The sequence below is a fragment of the Tupaia chinensis genome, unplaced genomic scaffold, assembly GCF_000334495.1.
Source record: "Tupaia chinensis unplaced genomic scaffold, TupChi_1.0 Scaffold146140_1, whole genome shotgun sequence".
NCBI lineage: Eukaryota > Metazoa > Chordata > Mammalia > Scandentia > Tupaiidae > Tupaia > Tupaia belangeri.
In genome coordinates, this window is record NW_006205995.1 from 1,073,243 (window position 1) to 1,096,597 (window position 23,355).

The window sequence follows — 23,355 nt, forward strand, 5'->3', positions numbered from 1 at the left end:
CCAGTTGGACCCAGAAATGAAAGTAAATTCTATTAACTCTTAGTTCAGTGTTCTACCCACAACCCTTCGTTACTCATAAAAAGAATGCGGTTATCCATTTCAGCTTGGTACTTACTTTATATGATAAAGCTTTTAAAAACTTAAATAAAGATATCCTTAATGTGGGACAACACAGGTTTCAGGTTATATGAATGAACACTTACTCTGGAAAGCAGAGCTCCCAGCGCTTCTTTACAATCAAAGCAGCTCCACTTTTACATTTTAAACATCACGGTCCCAACACAAGGTTTCATGTAAAAACTAAAAGTCCAGTGTTCTGCTTGGAAACACTCAACGTTTGTACAAGGGCAAGCTGCTATTATATATCCTTTCAGCTACAGCAACTACCAACTATTTATGTAAATTTAGATTTCAACCAAATTAAGGTTTCTTTAAATAAAGCATAACTTAATAGTATAATATCAAAGGGACAAAAGAAGATATAAAGTTGATATAGCATCCCCTCATAGGGCCACAGTTCTGTCTCAAACAGATCAAGATATTCTACTTTTAAATAAATAACTAAGGGAGAACTTCAGCTAAAACAAATAACCATATACTTCCAAACATCATTATAAATAGCATATGCTTCTAAGAATTTGTATTGGGTCATGGGGAAAGTCATGATACGTTTTGCATAGAAAAACAGGAAAATACTATGTCATGACTTTTCCCATGACCCAACATTTAATTAGGATCCTAATTCCACTTTTACTTCAAGCACAGAGAGACTGTGAATGAAAGTAAATCTGTATCAGAAAAAAAAAGGCACTATGTAAAGTTCAACGCCATTAACTAAACGTTCTGTCACAACATACAAAGGAAATACAAGCACTGTTCCTGAGGACACACATCAGCTTGAAGGGCTGGCTCAGCGGGCCTTCCACGTACCTTATGGGAATAATGAGGATCCATGATCCGTGCAAGACCAAAGTCACCTATCTTCAGCACCAAGTCTTCAGTATTAATGAAAAGATTAGCTGGTTTGAGATCTCTGTGCAGTACGTTTGCCGAGTGAATATACTTGAGCCCACGTAGCAGCTGATACATGAAAAGCCGGGCATGCTCTTCCAGTAAAGGGCCCTGCTCCAGCACATTAGCCAAGTCTGTCTCCATGTACTCCTGAACAATGTAAACACTGTTCAGTTCAGTAAGAGAGCCCACATCGTCTGTTAACTGGCTTCCGCTGGGACCAAGAATTTCAAACACTTTCACAATGTTATCATGGTCAAGTCTTCTAATGATTTTGATTTCCCGGAGAGCATGTTTGACACTCTGGGGATCAGTAAGGACAATTTTCTTGATGGCTACTCTTTTGTCACAGTCATTGTCTACAGCAGAAAAAACCAAGCCATTGCCTCCGCAACCCAATGGTTTTAAGTCCATATACCGAGAGCCCAGATCAAAACCATGAATGTTCATGAGACTTTCGAATTTCTCTGCCATTATGAAACTCTTACTATTGCCTTTTCCTTTCGAATTGTTGAACTTGTGTAAACAAGGAAGAGAACTGGCATCAAAAGGAAAGATCTTTCAAAAAGGGAGGAAAAAAATAATTATGCTTCCACAGCAAGATGGTTTCTTGGTGTTCATTGCATATGCCAACCAGGCCCGTTGAGTTCCCCTTAGGTTAAAAGCTCAAAAAGCTCTACTCATGTTGAGAATTAAAAAGATTGCAGTACTCATAGTTCAAGAAAGGGGCAGCAACTCTGCAGACATTTAAAGAAAACACTCAAGAAACTCAAACGGAATGAAATGACATACTATGCACTCAGATTTACTGTGCTAAACAATTGAACATTTAACAAAAATGTGAATAAATATGCACACAACAGGCTTCTAGGAACATTCTCCTCACAGTGCAGATACATTCAGTGTTGGACTGGTCCTGAGCAGCATCGTTCTAAGGTGCTGGTAAGCACTATTTCCGTTTTGCTTCTTTTCTTCCTCTGTTGCTATAGATTTCAACAGGAAGCCCTGGCAGCTGTTGGCGAACAGATGTCTTCTGTTAGTGATCAGGTGGCTCCAGCTCACCACAATCACAGTCAAAGCTACCGTCCATCTTACTCTGATACAACCTAGGGGGTGAGAAAAAAAAAGGAAGAGTCACCACTGCAAGAACTAGCCTTCGGCTTTATAAAATGACACAAACCGGACATTCACCAATAAACGACTACTGCTGCCTTACATTTATTTACAGTAACTAAAATTAGCTTATAAAAAAGTTGTAAGCACTGTACATGTGTTGGCCCGAGTTCCAGATCTCACTATACTAGGTTTTTGGTAACACTATGCTCATTAGGTTGTGCCTCTTAAATGTCAAGCATGGGGAGGTCTGTTGTATTTTTACAGAACTCTTTACTTCTTTGAAAGGAAAATATTACTAGCATTTCTCTAAAAGAACATATATTGAGCCTGCCATATGGTAATTCATTAAAGAGCATGCTTACTTATTAACTATGCTTATCAATACCCAATGAACAAAAATCTAGCAGTACAAACAAGAAAAATATGCAGAACATGTTCTTCAATTTATGAAAGAGTGAATTTGAACAGCAAATAAATCCATGAAAAGCTGTATATAATGAAATATGAAAATGTCACTGATAGTCAAAAAAATCAAATTACTCTAGGTAACATTTTCGATTGGAAAAATAATTTTACAGTCTGTTAACATCAAGTATGAAGAGGAATGGGGAAAAACAGAAACTTTCATGGTGGGAGTTTAAAATGAGTTATACCTGAGGGCTTCAAAAAGTACATGGAAAACAGAATTAATGTACTAGTTTACTTTGGTGCAAAATACTTTTGAAATCCATGCAGTGTTTTTTTGTAACATTCATAAACTCTTTGAAGACCTCACTGTCCACACAGTGGAATACCACAAAACAATAAAAAAGAACTGGCTGAAATCACCAGAAATAAATTAAATTTAAAAAGCAAACTACAGACAGAAATATGTATGCTGACCCAGCTGCAACAGCTTGCTGCACCCTGTTACTTGGCAGACTGAGGTCATATAGGAGGCCCAAGTTCAATTCCTAGCACATCCTAAAAGCTAGGCATGATGGTATGCACCTGTGGTACCTGCTACTTTGGAGACTGAGGCAGGAGGTTCACTACCCAGGAGGATCACTACCACTACCACACACACACACACACACACACACACACACACACAAACATACCAAAAAAAAAGAAATGTCTCAAGCAAAATAATGCTATCTTATGAGTACATACATATGTAATAAAAGTATTAAAAAAAAAAAAAAGGATGAGTAGCCAGTCAGTGATGCAGTGGTTAAGGCTGCTGGATCCCACATGGCCCACTATGCAAGGTTCAAGTCTCAGACCTGGCAGCTTGTAAAACATACCAGGTATATAGGTATGCATATCCAAAAATCCCAAGAGGAGTATGGAAGAGCAGGGATTATGGCATGGCCATTCCCCTCAGGAGTGCTTTCTCCTTCTCTCTCTCCCCCCTTCTCTCTGGCAAATCCACATGCCCTATTGCAAATTTAAAGATAAAAATAAAAACCATGATATTGATAAATGACAAATTTATGTAATGATTAGCCTAAGAAATGAGAAAAGGGATTAGAATCAAGACTCATAGTTTTAGCTTTATTTATTTATTTATTTTTTTGAGAGAGCGAGAGAAAGATTTTTGCTATAGGGCACATGCGTTCACCTGGGTGGGGGGAGAGAGAGATAAAGAGTGAGAAATCCATCCTCTCCCCCCCAGAGGGGATGGCCACACTGTAATTTGGGCACACATGCCCGACCTTAATTTGAAGCCAGGTCTGAGACTCAAACCATGGTTGACCACTTGAGAGTCCAGCAATGTAACCATTATGCCATCTGCTGGTTCCAGCTTCATGTATTTTTAATGTGTTAATTCTTTTTTGAAAAAACCTGAAGAACAGCAGGTTATCAGAATCTTGTAGAGTTGGGTGGCATATATATGAAAATTCATAATACTGATCTCTGTACATTCGAAATATTTTATGATTTTAAAAATACCCTACATAGGGGGCCATCAAGTGATATGGTAGTTAAGGCCGGGTTTGAGTCTGGACCTGGAAGCTTGCTTTCTCACTTTCCCTTTCTCTCTCTCTCTCTCTGGTCAAATAAAGAAATAAATTACAGGGACCAGCAGTTAGCGTCATGGCTGTGTCGCTGGACTCCCACGTAGTCGACTACGGTTCGCATCCCGGACCCGGGGGCTTAAAACTCACACTGGGCGCGTGTGCGTGCGTGCCCAAGATCCAGAGAGGAGAATGGAGGAGAAGGGATTGCGGCGTGGCCATCCCCCCTGGGGGGTGATTTCTCGCTTTGTGTCTCTCTGTCTGTCTCTGTCTGTCTGGCGAGTGCACGCACCCTATAGCAAAAAGCCTCTCTAAAAATAAATAAATAAATAAATAAATTACAAATGGAATTAAACAAACAACTCTTAAAAAAAAAAAAAAAAAACCTACATAAGGTCATGAAAAAGTATTCAGCTCCATCAGATGATCCCTAGTAAGCCCAGATAAATAAATGCAGCTTAGTTTTCTTTTCTTTTTCATTTAAAGTTTATTTATTCCATGAGTAAAAGAGAGACAAATACAGCTCCCCAGAAGGGTTTTGACATAGGGACCCACCCTCTAGTCTCAATTAGCATGGATCATAAGCACGGGCATGCCAGGATTCTCAGGGAGGTCTCTGGTCTTGAACCAGCAACCTTCCCAAGTAGGTCTGCCTCCACCAAGTGTTGCACTTTATTACTATGTCCCCATCTGGCCATGGCCCCTTCAGTTTCTTAATGGTCCAACACTTGACTCTCTAGTCTGTATCAAAAATACCAGATAGGAGACATCATAGGGAATAAGGAGATAAAAATTCCTGACAAGAAAGAGTAATCTAAACCACCCATTCACTCATTAATTTAATTTAATTTAATATAGAAATATACACTGAGCAACGACCATATGCTAGTCAGGAGCAAAATAGATAAGATGCTGGTCCTCTCAGTAAACTTATTGTCCAATATGTGAGAATCAGCTTTATTTTAATAAAAATTAGTATTTACTCTCCCTAGGTTCATTAATAAATAGGAGTCCTTCTTGCATCTGCTTACTATTGGGTCACTGGAAAAGTCAGGATGCATTTTTCTGCTTTTCTATGCAAAAATGCATCCTGACTTTTCCAAAGGCCCAATATTATAAAGGATATTAATAGCATAATAGCTTTCTTTGTTTTATAAAACAGAGATCATTTCTATTTGCAAATTTTTGTCTTTCTCAGAAGTCACACACACACACAAACACACAAAAAAACAGACTTCTAAAACTTCTGTAACTTAGGGCCAACAAGTGATATGGTGGTTAGGGTGCTAGATCCCACGTGGCCAATTCCACAGTCTGAGTCTTGGGCCTGGAGAACACACTAGCTTACACGCTATGGTTAAAATAAAAAAAAAAAAATCTGTACCTTATCTATTTATAGTAAAACATTTAAAAGTAGTTTTTAAATAAATTTATGAATTTAAAAAATATTTCAGAGGACCAGTGGATGTAATGTATAATGGTTCTGTCGCTGGACTCCCACATAGTCGAGACCACAGTTTGAGTCTCAGACCCAGCGGCTTAAAACGCACACCGGGCATATGTGCATGCATGCCAAAAAAAAAAAAAAAAAAATCCGGAGAGGAGAATGGAAAAAGGATTGTGGCATGGCCATCCCCCCAGGGGATGATTTCTCATTTCCCGTCTCTCTGTGTCTCCAGCAAGCACATGCACCCTATTCAAAAAAAAAAAAAAAAAAGGAATCTCTCAAAAGAAATTTTTCCAGATTTTAAATGACTTAAATTTAATACTGCATTTCTTCCCCCATCCAACCAATTTTTTGTTCCCATCTGTACACAGATTCTTTCTGTTCCCCCTTCAAAATACTTTAGGAAAACCAGTACTTTTCAAAAGCTCTATCTAATATTTCTGAAATTTTACATTTTTATTCTCCACCTGAAATATTCACACCCACCTTCTTGCCTTAATGTAGACAATTCCTTAAAGCTCAAGTTTTTGACAATGTACATTTTAAATTCAGCTTTATAGACTTACATAAAATAAGAACAGTAAAATCTGTGTATCCTCAAGCTTGTAGTTCACTAATAAATAGAGCACCCAGTCAAGCACAAATATGCTTTGCCAAAAACATGGCCATTTATCCAACAGATCAGCACTGCTGTAGGGACCACAGCCAGATTAGAGAACGCAAAGAGAACCAAGATCCTTACTCAAGACCTCCATCCATTATCTGCTTTCTTTAAATACTGGTGAGACCAAGAAGCAGCAGAAACCGCTGCATGGAGCAGAATGCCTTTTCAGAAATCTCAGTGACTGCAGTACTTACAAAGGTAGAGCGGTAAAAACTGGTAACTGGGAAGGCAGGAACTTGTGTCTAAGCTAAGAACCCCAGGGTCGTCATTATAGACTCTGACCATGAAGACTATATTACAAGAGCCTTCAAGTCTTTCCAGAAACACCAGGCCATTGCGGAGAGAAGATAATATTTATCAACAAAGCTGTAACCCCAGGTGCCAGACAATGGCACAGCAGTACAACACAAGCTCTGTGAGGCTAACCCTCCTGGGAAGGGTCCAGGTTCGTGTCTAGAGACTTCCGTGAGTACACCAGGCACACAGCTGCCCATGAGCCAGTGCTGGCAAAAAGCTGAGGGTGGGTTACATCAAAACCCTGTTGGGCACACATGCGTGTGCTTTTGCCCCCTTTGACTCAATAAATTTAGAAAAAAGTAAAAAACTGTAATTCTACTAGACAGTGAGGATAGCATCAATTAAAAAGACCCCGGAAAACAAAATATTCCAGGGTCAGCCTGCAGCGTGGTGGTTAAGGCAACTGAATACAACCCAGAGAACTGTGCCGTTCAATTCTCAGACTGGCAGCTTGCAAATCGTGCCAGATGCATGTGCATGCATGCATGCCCAAAATCCCAAGAGAAGGAATTGCAGCGTGTCCGTCCCCCTGGAAAGAGGGGGTGATTTCTCACTGTCCTTCTGTCTCTCTCCAGCAAGTGTGCATGCCCTCTAGCAAATAAAAGAAAGAAAGAGAGAGAATAAAGTCAGCTTTCTGCTTTGCCTTTGCTCTTCCTTCATGGCCCTGCTGTGACATGGAAATAAAAGCTCTCTATGCAGACAGGCTGGGCCCCAGCTGAAATGCACAGGCAACACCCTGCACTGCATTTGCCATATCATCTCCTCACACTCCCGTCCTGTCTCCACCTCACCTCCTGCTCTCTCACCTGCTCTAGTCCCACAGCAAGAGACTCAAGGGAGTCTTCGAAAAGTTCATGGAAAATGCATGAATTTCAACTTTTCTGCACCAAAGTTAATTTATTCTTTAATATCCTTTTTCTGCAAACTGCCTGAAGTGCCCTCAAGCCTATGTGTCTAAAGCTACAAAGTACAGAAGAAAGAAACAAGACAGATCAACTTCGCTCTGTCCTACTTCCTCACTCTAGAGTAGCTGGATGTTCTTTTTCTTCTTACCTAGGAACAACCTGTCCTGTGTGAGAAAGGAAGTCTGGAAACGCAAAGTAAGTTTGAGGTAAGAGCCATAAACATAAATGTTACCTTCCTGGTTTTCGTCTTCCACTTTCCACTCTGCTGCTTCTCAGGTTAAATGTTGCCATGGGTCATTTGGCCTGTTCACACTCACTGACCACATCCCCCCTCCCCCATCCCAAATGCGCTTGCCTATTTTGCTCATCTCTGAGTCAAGTAAGTAACCTGAGTTAACTGGAATCCAGCTAGCTTCACATCTCCTTAGCCAAAAATCCAGTTGCTTTTGGAGAAGGAAAAGGTTGAGCTCTACTTAGTCACCTAGCACTGTCTCCTCACCCTGGCACAGAGCATAGCAAATTCTCTCCTCCCTGGGATCACATCTCTAGCTCTCACCAAAGCTTCGAAATTCCCAGAGGCCAAGGGCTGTAGCTTAGCTGCTTGCTCTTATGCATTCTTGACAGAGCCCTAAGGGTTATCAGGGACCCCTTTCAGGACCAGGTCCTTAAGGAGGCCAGCAGCACAAATTACTGTCAGCAAACACATAATCTTAGAAACCTGCAGAGCAGAGACTTTAAAACTGTAACACCAAAGCCTAACAGGTTTTGCCTAGTATCAGTAACTAAGTTTAGCCACAAACTTTCAAAATCAAAGACTGCTGATTATGTACCTTCTAACAAAGTATCCAATTTGAAAGAAAACAAAACAGGCTTATACTACCAATTTCTGTTCTTAGATTATCTGAACCCTTGCCTAAATACATTTTAACCCTAGGGACTTTCATCTGCCTTTGACCATTTAAAAAGCCATTATAGGGTCCGCCAGGTGGCATGACGCTTAAGGCATTGGACTCCCACATGGCTGAACATGGTTTGAGTCCCAGACCTGGTAGCTTTTACTTTCTTTTATTCTCTCTGTCTCTGTGTTTCTCTCTCTGGTGAGCACTTGGAGCCCTACAGTAAATTTTAAGTAATAATAATAACAAATAAAATTAAAATAAATAATTCTCTTTTTAAAAATGTCATTATAAATACCCGTCATTGTGTTTATTTTGTTGTTCATCTCTACTTACTATTTATTACAAGCTATCTGTATTGGAACATTAAAATTTCACAGGTCACATAAACTAGTTAAAGAATCTCCAGAGGCCCTCCTAATTCCAAAAGTCTACGATCTATAAAAGCATGTCTTTTAGTTCACTGGTTCTGTTCCCAAGCATGAATTATGGTGGTATACCCAGAATTGAGAAGATACAGTTAAAATTGCTGTATACTGAACATTAAACAAATATTCTCTCTACAAACCTACGGTGGGAATTTTTAAGATAATTGTAATAACCCTTCATCCCCTCTCCCATCTTTCTCCTGACAAAGCCTTTTCACTTCTAAGACTCTTCACCGAACTAATATTAAGGAAACACTGAACTTAGGAGATGTGCACAGCTTCCGTCTTCAAGTACCTCTGAACAGCTGAGAATTCCAACCAAATCAAAATTAAATTTTTGTAGCAGTGATAGGCTAGAAAACCCAAAAAATTGGGACCAGCAGATGGCGTAATGATTATGTCACTGGACTCCCACATAGTCAACCATGGCGTAGTTTGAGTCCTGGACCTGGCGGCTTAAAATTCAGGCCGGGCACATGTGTGTGTGTGTGCCCAAAATCCTGAGAGAAGGGATGGCGGCATGGCCATCTCCCCTAGGGGGTGATTTCTCGCTTTCTGTCTCTGCATTTCTATCTCTACAGTGAGCACACACTCCCTATAGCAAAAATCTCTCAAAAAAAAGAGAAAAGAAAACCCCCAACATCTCAGTGACTTAAAACAAAGCCTTGCATGTCACAAGTCAACGTAGCTGACATCCAAGCTGCTGAAGTGGCTACTATCCCTAACACCGGCACGCAGTGTCCCGAAGGAGAGAAGTGAGGACATCTCACTGCAGCTTAAAGTTTCCATCTAAAAATGACACAGTGCACGTCTGCTCACATTTTATTGACCGAAGCAAGTGGCACAGTTACACCTCCACCTAAAGGTAGAGGAAAATGTAAGCACAACACGAGCCCACACAAGCAGGGAGAACCAAGATGTTTTTTAACGGCCTCGACTAAAACTGACTGAATTCCATCCATTACACTTTGATGCAACAGAATGTAACTGAAAGCTTGCCGTGTGCCAGGAAGTTTTAGACATTAAGATATAGCAGAGATAAAAAAATTTTTTTTTCATCCTAACGTCCTAGGAGCACATACCCCTGGCGTAAAGGAACATACTATAGTAATACATCCTGTCCCACTAACAGGTCACACCTTCCTATTCCCTTATGACAGTCCCACCCCCTCTTAAAAAAGCCAGGGAAGGTCTTCTTCCGTCACAGTCCTCCTGTCTCAGCCCCACACAGCCAGGAACATAGGTGCACACATCACGCAGTTCTTTCAGACTGGGTTTCACTATGTTGTCTACACTAGACACAAGCCTGCTGTCCTCCCGCCTCAGCCTCCTAAGTAGCTGGGATTAGAGGCCCGTGAGCCCGAGTGTTTCCCTTTTGTTTGCTACAGGGTTCATGCTCTCACCAGAGAGAGTGTGAAAGTGAGAAATAACCCTCCAGGAAAGTCAACCATGCCACAGTCCCTTCCCTCCATTCTTCTCCTGGGATTTTGGGCACACATGCCTGGGGTGTTTTTTTTTTTTTTTTCTTTTCTTTTCTTTTTTTTTTTTTTTTTTTGAGAGGTTTTCACTATAGGGCACGTGGGCTCGCCAGACACACAGAGACAGACAGAGAGACAGAAAGCGAGAAATCACCCCCCAGGGGGGATGGCCACACCGCAATCCCTTCTCCTCCATTCTCCTCTTGGGATCTTGGGCACGCATGCACATGTGCCCAGTGTGAGTTTAAGCCGCCGGGTCCGGGACATGAACCGCGGTTGACTACATGGGAGTCCAGTGACATAGCCATTATGCAATCTGCTGGTTCCCCTCTCCCTTTTCTACTTTTAAAAAATATTTATTTATTTATTTATTTAATTCCATTTGCTATTGTTTTTTAATTTGACCAGAGAGAGAAAGGGAAAGCAAGCCACCAGGTCCAGGATTTGAACCACAGTCAAGACATGTGGGAATCCAGCGCCTTTAACCACCTCACCACCTGCCAGCCCCATCCTCTCCCTGTTCTTTCTTTCTTTTATTTTCTAAATAATTATTTAATTTTATTATTATTATCATTATTATTTTTTTAATCTGACCTCAGAGAGAAAATGAGAAAGCAAGCTGCCAGGTCCAGGACTCAAACCACCATCAGTCAGGTGGGAGTCCACCTTCCTAACCTCCATACCATCCGCTAACCCATATCCTTTCTTTTCTAATAGCATTCTCATTCCCTGGTATTTTGGCATTCTTCCCCAATCTAATTACCCTAATCTCATTCTTCAGATCTTTTACTCTTCATTTTCCAGGGCATCATTCCTTGTCCCCTTTTTTGTAGCAATGGCTGTCATAAAATGAAAGGTTTGGCTGCACTGACACTTCCTGAGCGTAGTACCTGGTAAGCAGCAGGCACCCTAAAAACTGTACTGGATGCATTTATGTAACTAGCATTTCCTACTTGGTAGTAGGAAATTGTGGAGAAGAGCTCTGTCCTCAATTCTTTTAGAACCTGTCACATTCTGACCTACCACTGAGGAACATCAGTAAAGAGTTCCAGGTGAGAGACTTTCCTTTCTGGGCATTCCACCCGGACCCTCGCCCTATGGAAAACACACAGGTCTGCTAACATGAAGAAAGCAGTGCTTTCAACCTACTCAGAAGACAAAAACACTTAACCTTTGTTACATTTTATCTGTTTCATTTTGTTGAGGTGTCGAGAAGGGACTGTGCCACTAAAAAGTGGCCTATAGGGACCAGTAGGTGGCGTGGTGGTTAAGGCGCTGGACACTCCCACATGGCTGACCACGGTTCAAGTCCTGGACCTGGTGGCTTGCTTTCTCACTTTCCTCTCTCTCTCTCTGTGTCTCTCTCTGGTCAAATTAAAATGAAGGAATGAATGAATGAATAAATAAATAAATCTTTAAAAAAAAATAAGTGGCCTATATAATGAGACAACCAAAACTAAAAAGTTCTATCAGCCCACATAATACTAAAGTGAGAAGTGATGAAAATATACAAGAACTTGACACTACTCTAATTTTATTGTCTTCTTCAGCCCATCCTAGAAGGGCCTATGACATCTAGCACCTAACTTTCCAGATCACGGATCAAATATAACTGCTGGGTTTTTTCCCCTTATGTTTAATCGTTGCCCATCTTTATAGTATACAATATGGTTTTTCAAAACATGCATATAGTGCATACCAATGAAGTCAAAGAATGACCATATACAGCACCCTCAACTTCCATTCTTGCGTCTCTTCCAGTTAGTTTCTGAGCCCCTCCCTCCCAGTCCCGTGGGTTATCTTTAAACACCTCCCTGTTGGTCATCATCTTTACTTAATAACACGACCACTGACAGAGCAACGAGAAGGGAAAAGAGAGAAAACTAAATAAATCGCCAATTACATGTAATGATTTATTTTTCTAAGCAGTTTTTATGCATTTTTTAAATCAATAATAGGAATAAGATATTAATCACATAACATATTTTAATCAAGGCAAATATACGTATTTTAAGAAAACAACTTTTGAGAGGCTCTACTTTGTTTTAAAAATACACACTTTGGGAACCAGCAGTTAGCGTAATGGCTATGTCACTGGACGCCCACGTAGTCGACCACGGTTCGTGTCCCGGACCCGGTGGCTTAAAACTCACGCCGGGCGCGTGTGCGTGCGTGCCCAAGATCCCGAGAGGAGAATGGAGGAGAAGGGATTGCGGCGTGACCATCCCCCCTGGGGGGCGATTTCTCGCTTTCTGTCTCTATGTCTCTCTCTGTCTGTCTGGCGAGCGCACGCGCCCTACAGTGAAAATCTCTCAAAAAAAAAAAAATACACACTTTTGGTGCTGGCTAAGGTGGCTAGATCCCACAGTTTGAATACAGGACCCACAGCTTCAAAAACACACCAGGTACATGTGTATGAGTGACCAAAATCCTGAAAGAAGAAATGGAGGAAAAGGGAATGCAGCACGACCATCCCCCATGGGAGGGTACTCTCTCATTCTCTCTCTTTCTCTCCCCTTCAAGAGTGCACGCTCTCTAGCAAGTTTTTTTTTTAAGAAGTACACACTTTTAAGATAATAAAAGAAAAACAGGGGACCAGCAGTTAGCATAATGGCTATGTCGCGGGACTCCCATGTAGTCGACCGTGGTTCGCGTCCCGGACCCAGTGGCTTAAACTCACGCCAGGCGCATGTGCGTGTGTGCCCAAGATCCCGAGAGGAGAATGGAGAAGGGACTGTGGCGTGGCCATCCCCCTGGGGGGTGATTTCTCACTTTCTCTCTCTCTGTCTCTCTCTGTCTGTCTGGCAAGCACATGCGCCCTATAGCAAAAACTTTTCAAAAAAAAAAAAAAAAACAACAACCAAGATAATAAAAAAACATAGTATGGGATATGCTCCAAGAGTTCTAATCTGAAATTTAAGTAACATATTTGTCTCACATTGTCAACTCTTATAAAAGCAATTACTGAAAGAAGTATTTGTTTATATTACAAAGGAACTCATAGTGCCAGACATGAGAATGGGATTTTCTTTTTTTATAGAGAGATTTTTGCTATAGGGTGTGTGTACTTACCAGAGAGACATAAAGCAATAAATCATCCCTCAGGGGGGATGGCCATGCCACAATCCCTTCTCCTCCACTCTCCTCTCAAATTATGGGCACACATACATATGTGCCCAGTGTGAGTTTTAAGCCACTGGGTCAGGGACTCAAACCATGGTCAACTACATGGGAGTATAGCGACATAACCATTATGCCATCTGCTGGGTCCTGAGAATGGAATTTTTTTAACAAATGAGTTTTAAAAGACTGCAATCAATAGGCCCAGCAAGCAGCAAAGCAGTTAACGTACTAGACTCCCACATTAGACCATAGTTCAAATCCCAGACCCAGCAGCTTGAAATTCACGCCAGATGTGTGTGCATGTGCCCAAAATCCCAAAAGGAGAATGGAGGAGAAAGGACTGCGGTGTGGCCATCTCCCCGAGGGGGTGATTTCTTGCTTTGCAGCTCTCTGTCTCTCACGCAAGTGCACATGCCCTATAGCAAAAAACTCTAAAAAGAAAGACTATAAGCAAGCTTTTATTAAAAATGTAAAGTATATAGGGGGACCAGCAGATGGCATAATGGTTATGTTGTTGCACTACCATGTAGTCGACCAAGGTTTGAGTCCCAGACCCGGTGGCTTAAATTCACGCCAGTCACATGTGTGGGCGTGCCCAAGATCCCGAAAGGAGAATAGAGGAGAAGGAATTGTGGCGTGGCCATCCTCCCCATGTGTGTGTGTGGGGGGGATTTCTCACTTTCTGTTTTCTGTTTCTCTGTCTTTCTGGCAAGCACACGTGCCCTATAGCAACCCCCCCCCAAAAATATATATATATATATATAAATAAAGTATATGAAACATTTTTCAGGCCTTTTCTTTTATACTAAATCCTCCCAACATTATAAAATGAATCTCATGACAGAGAACTCAAATACATTCAAGATCAGAGAACTCAAATACATTCAAGATCAGACACCAACAAGAGGTCCAGGTTTGAGTCAGGTTTGTAAACCAAAGCCCCATGATCTTCTCTCAAGTAACAAGTGTAGCTTTTTAAAAATGAATTATTTATTTTTATTTATTATTATTTGCTTTAAGGTACATGCACTCGGGAGAGACAGAGAGAGAGAGAGAGAAAGTGAGAAAGCAAGCAGCCAGGTCCAGGGCTCAAACCATGGTGGGCCACGTGAGAGTGCAGTACCTTAACCACCGTGTCACCTGCTGGCCCAACAATGTAATTTTTTTGTTGACAAGTATAGGAAACATCTCCTGCCAATACCCAATCTTTTGAGAGTATGTATTTCCTAAAGAGAAAGGCTTTCTTCTACATAACCAAGATGCAGTCATCAAAATCAGTAAGTACAAACTGGTGTAGTATCACCATGTAATAATCAGATCCCATTTAAGTTTCTGTAATCGTCTCAATAATGTACTTGAAAGGTAAAAGGCTCAGTCCAGAATAATATATTACATCAAGCACAATGCAATTTTTAAGTGTTTTCCTTTAGTAGGTTTATAGAAATCAATCTTACAGTCCACAAAAATATACCATTTAGCATGTACCACATGGTATTTGATGATACAATGGAGAATAAGACAGTCAAGGCTCTTTTCCTTCCGAAGAGCTTGCATTCTAATGAGGAAAGGCCAACAGCAAGTAAACTAATTAATAATGTAGCGTCAGGTTTGGACAAGCGCCCTACTGGTTAGCTGGGATATGATCATCTGAGGAGCTGAAACCTGACTGACGAGAAAACAACAAATGTACCCACCTAAGGCAGGAGAAAACGTGGCATTTTGAAGGAAAAGAACAATATACCCATGTAGCTGTAACATCCAGAACAAAGGGAATAAAAACTGAAGTGGAGATAATGTTGATTAAGTAGGAAGGAACGCACGGGCAGGATTCTGAATTGTGTAACTAAGAGCAAAAGGAAAACTACTGAATGATTATAAGCAACTGACATGATATCATTTACATTCTGAAATGATTCTGGCTGCTAGAGAAAATGGACTGACGATGGTAGCTGAGCAAAAGCAAAAACCAGCTAAAGGCTATTCCAGTTGGCAGGTGACAGAATGGTGGTTGAGACGAGAGTGGTAGAAATGAAGAAGCAAAACAGATAACTGAATAGACAGATCACTGAATAACAGATCACTGAATAGACAGATCATTGAATAGACAAATTCAAACGATAATTTGGAGACCAAGAGAACTTGATGATGAATTATCTATGAGGATGAAGGAAAACTGCTAGGCAAGCTAGGGGAAGAATGGAACAACAATATGGGAGGAAGAATTCTATTTTGGACATGTTGGTCTATTTAGACAACTGCCTATTTAAATTACTACGTGGTAATGATAAGGTGTCTGGAGCTCAGCAAGATGTCTAAACCAGAAGTATCAACTTGGGAATCATCCACATATAGTAGGATTTCTAAACGTGAGTTAGGCACAGCCACAGTGGCGCAGTGGTAGCACAACACTCTTCAATGCTAGGAGGATATGGAGGATTGGGGTTTTGGTTCCCAGGTCAACCTGCATATGCCTAGCGTGAACACATGTGCCCCTGACCCTGGTCGGCTGGGAAAGCTGTGGAGAGGATCATGGAATGAAACTCTGTTAAGGGTATGTGTGGGTGTCTATCTGTATATCTCTATCATGCACTCAAGAAATAAACTTAAAGAAAAATGAATTGAATGAGACAACCTAGGGAATTTCTTTAGACTTCTACCATGGGACATGTGTGCTAGCCCAAGACAAAGGGAAAATGAGAAAGCACCCCCTAGTGGGAATGGCCATTCTCCACTCCTCTATTCTCCTCTTGGGATTTTGGGCATGGATGCACACATGCCTGGTATGACTTTCAAGCCACTAGGTCTAGGACCAGAACCATGGTCAGTCATGTGGGAACCCAGCACCTTAACCACCAGGTCACCCACTGGCCCAGGAAAGAATCTTTTTAAAGAAAGAGAAAAATCTCTTGACTAAACCTATGATATGTTAATACTGTAACTAGAGACTTCAAAATAGAAGCTTGTCAAAAAACGATGAGGAAGTATGAAGTAGGAAAACAAAAACATGCCTCACAAGCTAAGAGAAGCTGGTGAAGAGGCAGAAAACAATGGTCAACTACATTGAGTGCCGCTCTAAGGATTTGGTAAATGAAGTCATTGGTAACCTTGACTAAAGCAGTTTCAATAGCGACATGGTGACAAAAGTCAGTCTGGAGCAGGCTGAAGAGCAAATGGAAGTGGAGAGAACAAACGCAACCATCTAAGGCAGGAAGAAGGAGAACAGACTATTCTTGAAAATTTGCATAGAAGGGAATCAGATCAATGAGGCTGTAGCTAGAGAAATATAATGCAGACAGGGAGAGGGTTTTAAAAGAAGGCTGCCTCATTAGAGCAGTGCAATGCAACGAGAGTACTTTCTGCAATGATAAAAACGTTCTACATTTACACTGCCCAATATGGTAGCCATTAGCCACATAAGGCTACTGAGCAAGCAGAACATGCCTAGCGTGACTGAGGAACTGAGTGTTTTTAAAAATTGGTTCTTATTTAATTATGTGTGATGAGGGGCTACCATATTGGACAGTACAGCTCTAGGGCACATCGATATACCAATGAAGATGATCCAGCAGAAAGGATGAGAAATTCACAGTGCAGGAAAGAAATAGGTCCTTAAGAAGTGAAAAGACTGAATCCAGCACACAAGTAAAGGAACCTATGAGTGATTCGATATGAACAAAGCAAGGCGGGAAATTATAACAACTTGTAATTGTTGATAGAAACCAGCAAGACTTACAATCAGAATACATATTAAGTCTGGCTAAAACCATAAGCATAAAATGAAATTATGCAGGGCTGTAAAAGCCAAGCAAGAAGAGAGGGCGGTAAGTCGTACTTACTATTATGTACCTGGCGTGTTCGAAGTGACAAGTATTTGTTACTCCTACCACAACCCTACAAGTCTTTTTACAAGCAAGAGCACTCATGTGCCAAGAGGTAAAGCAACTTCATGAAATCACACACACAGTAAATGCCAGGTTTTAGACACAGGCCAGTCTGACTCCAGGGCCAGACCCACTGCATACAGAAGGAGAATAAGAACCACTTCATTTCTGCACCTGGAAATAACAAATGGCAGTTCAATCTGGTAGCTATCACCCTGTGCCAGCATGCCTGAAGCTACCAGGCAAGAGGTAAAAACTATCCTCTCAATGATATCCACAAGATACTTAAGAAAAAGATATTTTTTTAGTTTCGTTCTTTCATGAGAATGAGAGAGAGAATGAGAGAGAAAGACGAGCACCCTCAACAGTTTCATACCACAATCTGCCAAGCCCCCTGGGTAGGCCCTGCCTTCCCAGGCAGCCAGATCACATGCATGGGCCCAATTGCACAGGTTAACAAGGGAATAGAACTGCTATTTTCCATATGGATTCTGCACCACTCCACTGAGCCAGCCCAAGGAAAATCCATATAATAGCTTCTTTCTTTCTTTCGCGCTCTCTCTCTTCCTTTCTTTTTTTCTTTCTTTCTTTCTCTCTCCCTCCCTCCCTCCCTCTTTCTTTCTTTCTTCCTTCCTTTCTTTCTTTCGGTATCAGAGGGTATGTACACTCGTCAGAGAGCGAGCAACTTCACAGTGGGGTGGGTCACAATCCCTTCTCCTCCATTCTCTATCCCACTAGGACTGTAGGCACACTTGCGTCCAGCATGTTTTGAAGCCACTAAGGACGGGATTCGAACAGTTTCCCCAAGTGGGAACCAGCCCCCTTCGTGCACTCCCTGACTGCTGCACTATGGGCTTGTCCTGATGGCCACTTTTTCTGGTTTTAATCCAAATGAAAATACCTTTATTGAGACAAACAAGAGGAAATGTACATTCTTATCACAATGTATATTCTGCATTGAACACAGGAGTATGAATCAGGAAACTGGCACTGCTTTATAATAACTACTACCATAGTATTTGGGCATATCTCACATTGGGAAAAATCGGCTAGTCAAAACTTACCCATCTCTCCAATTTGTACATGAAAAGGGGAAAATTATTAAACTGAGTCTAGCCGATTATTAAATTACTGCTTAGATAATTTTTAAATGCATGAAGATCATCTAAATCTATGCTGTCTAATATGGTAGACACGAGCTACGTACAGCTATTTCAATAGAAAATAAATAAAAATTAAGATTTTCCAATAGTAGTACCCACATGGGAAAGTCATGGACTCATGACCCAGGGCTTCCCTGTGCATGCCAGGTGTACACATGTGTTCATGAGCCAGGCTGGCTTAGACTGGGGATGAAGTCTGAAGACCCTGTGTGCAAGTGCTTGTCTATCTCTGTCTCTCTCTCTCTCATGAAACAGATAAGTAAACTTTTTTTTAAAAAACTCAATTACTCAGGGACCAGCAGGTGGCGTGGTGGTTAAGGTGCTGGACATGCTCACATGGCTGACCACGGTTCAAGTCCTGGATTTGGTGGCTTGCTTTCTCGCTTTCTGTCTCTGTCTCTCCATGGTCAAATTAAAATAAATGAATGAATAAATAAAATTAAATAATTCTTTTTTATTAAATTCAATTACTCAGGCATACTAGTGGCATGTCACTACTGAGTACTCACATGGCTAGTGTCCACTTTGTTGGACAGCACGGAACACTTCCATCATAACAGAAAGTTCTACCAGACAGTGATTAAAGCCTCAATTTTCCATCTGACATTTTTTGAGAAATACCCGTGGAGACGGAGAGTCAGACAACCTGGATTTTCAAGTCACTAGCTAAGCAACCATGTATGCATCACTTAGTGCTTTTGAACTTGAACACACATTTGCACTCCATGAGAACCTTGTTAAAATGTAGATTCTGATTCAATAGGTCTGAGATGAGGTCAAGATTCTGTATGTCTAATAAGTTCCCAAGTGATGCTAATACTGACCAGGAATCCACTGAGTACCAAGGACTTAGATCTGTTTGGGCCTTAGTTTTATAAACTGGCAAATCATGTACCTGAGGCAAGGTGATATCCGTGAGCACCCACTCCCAAACACTAACATCTTGCAGTTCTACAGTTATATAGCATGAAATGCATGTATGTTTCCTTTCTTTGTAGAGGTAGATTTCCTGAAGTAAATGCTGGGATTCTAACAATTTCTGTGAAAGCATTTTTTACCATGAAAAATATATAGACCAAATTTAAATAAAAGTCACTGGGAGAATGTGACTTGCTAAATAAATATTCTATGTCTATACAACATTTTAGAATGGATTTGGGGGCCAGCTCCATGGCCTAGTGGTTAAGGAAGCCGGATTCCATATGGCCAACCACTCAATTCAAGTCCCAGACCCAGTGGCTTGAGAAACAAACCAGGCACATATGCATGCATGCCCAAAATCCTGAAAGATGGGAGTGAAGACAGATGGACGATGAAGGATTGCAGCATGACTATTCCCCATGGGAGGTGCTTTCTCCTCTTCTCTCTCTCTGTGTCCCTTTCTGGTAAGCACTCTCCTCTAGCCAAAAAAAAAAAAAAAAAAAAAGGGAAAGAAAAAGAGAGCTAAGAAAGATGGATTTAGAAGGTTGATATGTATGAAAAACAACCTTTGAAGAACATAGGCCAGCAGGAAATGTGGTAGTTAAGACGGTGGACTCCCACATGGTCAACAACAGTTCGAGTCACGGACACAGTGGCTTAAAAATCAGGCTGCGGGCCAGCAGACAGTATGGTGATTAAGAACACTGGACTCCCACATGGCTGACTGTGGTTCAAGTCCTGGACCTGGCAGTTTATTTTCATACTCCCCCTCTTTCTCTGTGGCTCTCTTACTGGTCAAATTGGAGAATAGTAATCAATAAAATTAAATAAATATTATTTTTTAAAATCATGCTGGACATGTGTGGCCATCCTCCCTGGGGAATTTTTTCACTTTCCGTCTCTCTGTCTCTCTGGTGAGCACATATGCCCTGTGGCAAAAACCTAATTTAAAAACATGGGGGGCATACTATATTTTAAAAATACACAGTTCATGGGGAGGGGAAACTGTGCTAGTCTCAGCCACAACACCATGACCTTAAACGCACCAGCTTCACATAAAGCAACTTCCTGGAAAAGGCCATTAGCTACCATAATACTGTCACTTTTGTAATCTCACTCAGGGCTCTGGGCAATAAAACTTACCAAAATCCCCATACCACCATCAGCCCACAGAACAGGCTAGAGGAGCTGTCAGAGGGCGGTCAGCAATGCCACAGGAGACTTTACATCTGACGCATTATTTTCCTTCTATTTTAACAGGAGCCTATAGGGTTCTAATGGGCAATGCAACAACGACCTGGAGAGCAGGGGGAGAGGGCTCACCATTTCATTAAGCAATACCTTGGAGTAACGGAGACAGGCCAAGAGATGTAGTTTGTTTTTAAACTGTGAGTTATCCACACCTAATTATCTATATAAACAGAATTCAAAAAGTTTGTGGAAAACAGAACTAAAGTGTAAGTTTATTTTGGTGCAAAATATTGAAGAGCCGTAGTTTTTCCGAAATGCACATTTTCCATGAACTTTTTAAAGACTTCTCAAACTCTTTAAAACACACATCCCCTCACATTCCCCCAGGAAATGCGTACTCAATCTCTAAGTAATGGAATGCTTTGAAAAACTGTATTTTCATGTTTCCTTTAGTAAGAAATATTTTTTTTTTTTGGAGAGGTTTTTGCTATAGGGCGCATGCGCTCGCCAGACAGAGAGAGACAGAGAGACAGAAAGCGAGAAATCACCCCCCAGGGGGATGGCCACGCCACAATCCCTTCTCCTCCATTCTCCTCTCAGGATCTTGGGCACGCATGCACACGCGCCAGGTGTGAGTTTTAAGCCACCGGGTCCGGGACTCGAACCACGGTTGATTACATGGGAGTCCAGCGACATAGCCATTACCCTAACTGTTGGCTGTTTTTAAAATGAGTTAAAGTATCTTATTACCAAGTTTCAATTTAAGTTCTAAATTTGGACATTCGACTCATCTTTAAAAAAAAAAGGTGAGAAACATCTTTATTAAAACAGAAAATCCATACAGATCACAAGAAAGCACTACGTATAACCATGTTTTAATAATTCCATCAGCGCGAAATGCTCATATTAAGAGCACTAGCTGATTAAATATTAATCCGTTGGCACCTTTACAACCCTTATTTAAGCCAGTAATTCCTAGATGTCATAAACACTACTTTTACATAACCTATGAAAACATAAAGTCAATTTCTACCCACACCTTAAAAGTACTATCTGTCCTTTATAAATAACCTATTATAAAGCTCTCTCAGCAGTAGCTACACAACTGCTAGTATCAAACAGTTAATGTCAGCAACTGGTCAGCAACTGATTTTACCTTTCCCCTCAAAGAATGTTCTGCAACTCCACCTGTAAGGTATATGATATCCTTTTTAAAAAGCAATTTAGGAAGCCATTACTTTTCTAGGCAAACTGCTGTTCCTCTCCAGAGAACAGAGGAGAATCATAATGTGGACAGAAACACTTTAGTCTGTCATTTAAAAAAATACAGTGTATAAAAAAAAATGAGCCACGTAGCAGTCGTGGGTAGGATGAGTCATCACCCAAGTCAAAACTCGCAGCAGCGCTTGGGAGTTTCCTCCTACCCGACCCCATCCCCTTCAGCAGCATACCCTGAGTCAGCAAACCCAACTACTTTGTCAGTTCTGAATTCTCACGATGTTTAAATGAACTTATGTAAAACACTGCAATGCTTCCAGTGCTGACACTTGTCATTAGGACCTGTGCTGCTTCTACTGCAAAATTAACTGATCTTCAAATCCATATTCGCTAGACCATTTTAATCACTGGACACAACCAGACTACTTTAAGTCCTCTTCTACAAATAAGTCCAAAATATCCTCATGTATACTAAGTTAAAAAAAAAAAATCTCTTGATTCTGCAGTTACTGAGTTTAGGACACCAAGCAGCAATTTTACAAGTTTCACAAGGCAATTCTTATTAAAGGATGCAACATGTATGTATGAAAGGACTTCGCATTCCCTGCCACACAGCGAGCAGCACCTCATAAACATGTTTGAACAACCATTCGTTAAAGACATCTAAAGTTTTTTACACCCACCTCAGAATTATTTCTGAAACATTAAAATGACACTTCTAAGAGGAAACTCTAGGGGCAGTTACAGGGCTGGGCCCTCTTTGACACCCTACATTCTTCTAGTCAGATCCTTTCCTTCTCAGTTCCCCAACGTTAAAAAAAGAAAAATGTCCAATCAGAACTTTGGGGGAATTAACAAGCTAGAAGAATCAGCAGTCGGAAAACCTACTGTAAAACTGTTTGCTCTTCATTTCATGGTCTGTCCATTTTTCTTCCTGTTCTAAGTCATCTGTGTCACTTAAAAAAAAAAAGTTAACCTGAGACTGAGTTAAGGGCATGTTTAGCAATGGCCATGAATTCTGCTCAAACAGTGAGCTTCTAATGCCCCTCACTGGGCCTTTCCCAACGAGCAAGCACGGCACACAGTAACCAGGGACGCCGGCAAAAAGCCCCTGCTGCAGAGCCCCCCACCTGAACCTGAGCCGCACACTCACCGAGGACAAAAGGCGGCCAAACCTCTACTTTGCACCGCAACTCCAAGTCCGACTAAAACGAACAGCCTAGTGAACAGGTCCTCTTTGGTGAACTGACAAAACAAGTTTTCATCTGGGTACTTTCACGGACCGCGGCACAGACTTAACGTCCCGAAAGGCTGCAGTGGGGAGAACCAGGGGCTGGAAATTGGGGGTCCCGTCTCAGACGGGCTTTCGGTACCTCGTTTACAGCTAGACTCAAACTTGGGCGGACTTCAGGGCTCTGGGACGAGCCGGGTAAGTGGTGCGCGCTACGCAATTCGCCGAGTCCAATGGAGACTTTGCCCGGCCGGAGTCAGCTGAGGCCGAGTCACTGGGGTGGGATGGGGGAGGAGACGCGGGAGCATTTTGAAAGGCAGCGTGCCAGGAGGGCGAGACTCCGCGCCACCTCCCGCTCCCTGGGCCGGGCCGCCCCGCCCGCCCG

General features: G+C 41.5%; 1 protein-coding gene across 2 annotated transcripts in view; it reads right to left on the reverse strand.

Moving 5' to 3' along the window:
* MAPK6 (mitogen-activated protein kinase 6) overlaps positions 1 to 23,296 on the reverse strand; it is a 45,087-nt gene extending 21,791 nt beyond the window's left edge. Inside the window, exons 1-2 of one of the 2 annotated variants that reach the window (XM_006168739.3) lie at positions 23,113 to 23,296; positions 931 to 2,117 (exon numbers count right to left, since the gene is read on the reverse strand). In XM_006168739.3, coding sequence (XP_006168801.1) covers positions 931 to 1,485 — 555 coding nt within the window. In that variant the 5' untranslated portion in view covers positions 1,486 to 2,117; positions 23,113 to 23,296. Of the gene's footprint in view, positions 1 to 930; positions 2,118 to 22,892 lie in introns of both variants that reach the window. The other variant, XM_006168740.3, reaches the window with a different exon arrangement.
* Between the last annotated feature and the right edge of the window lie 59 nt (positions 23,297 to 23,355).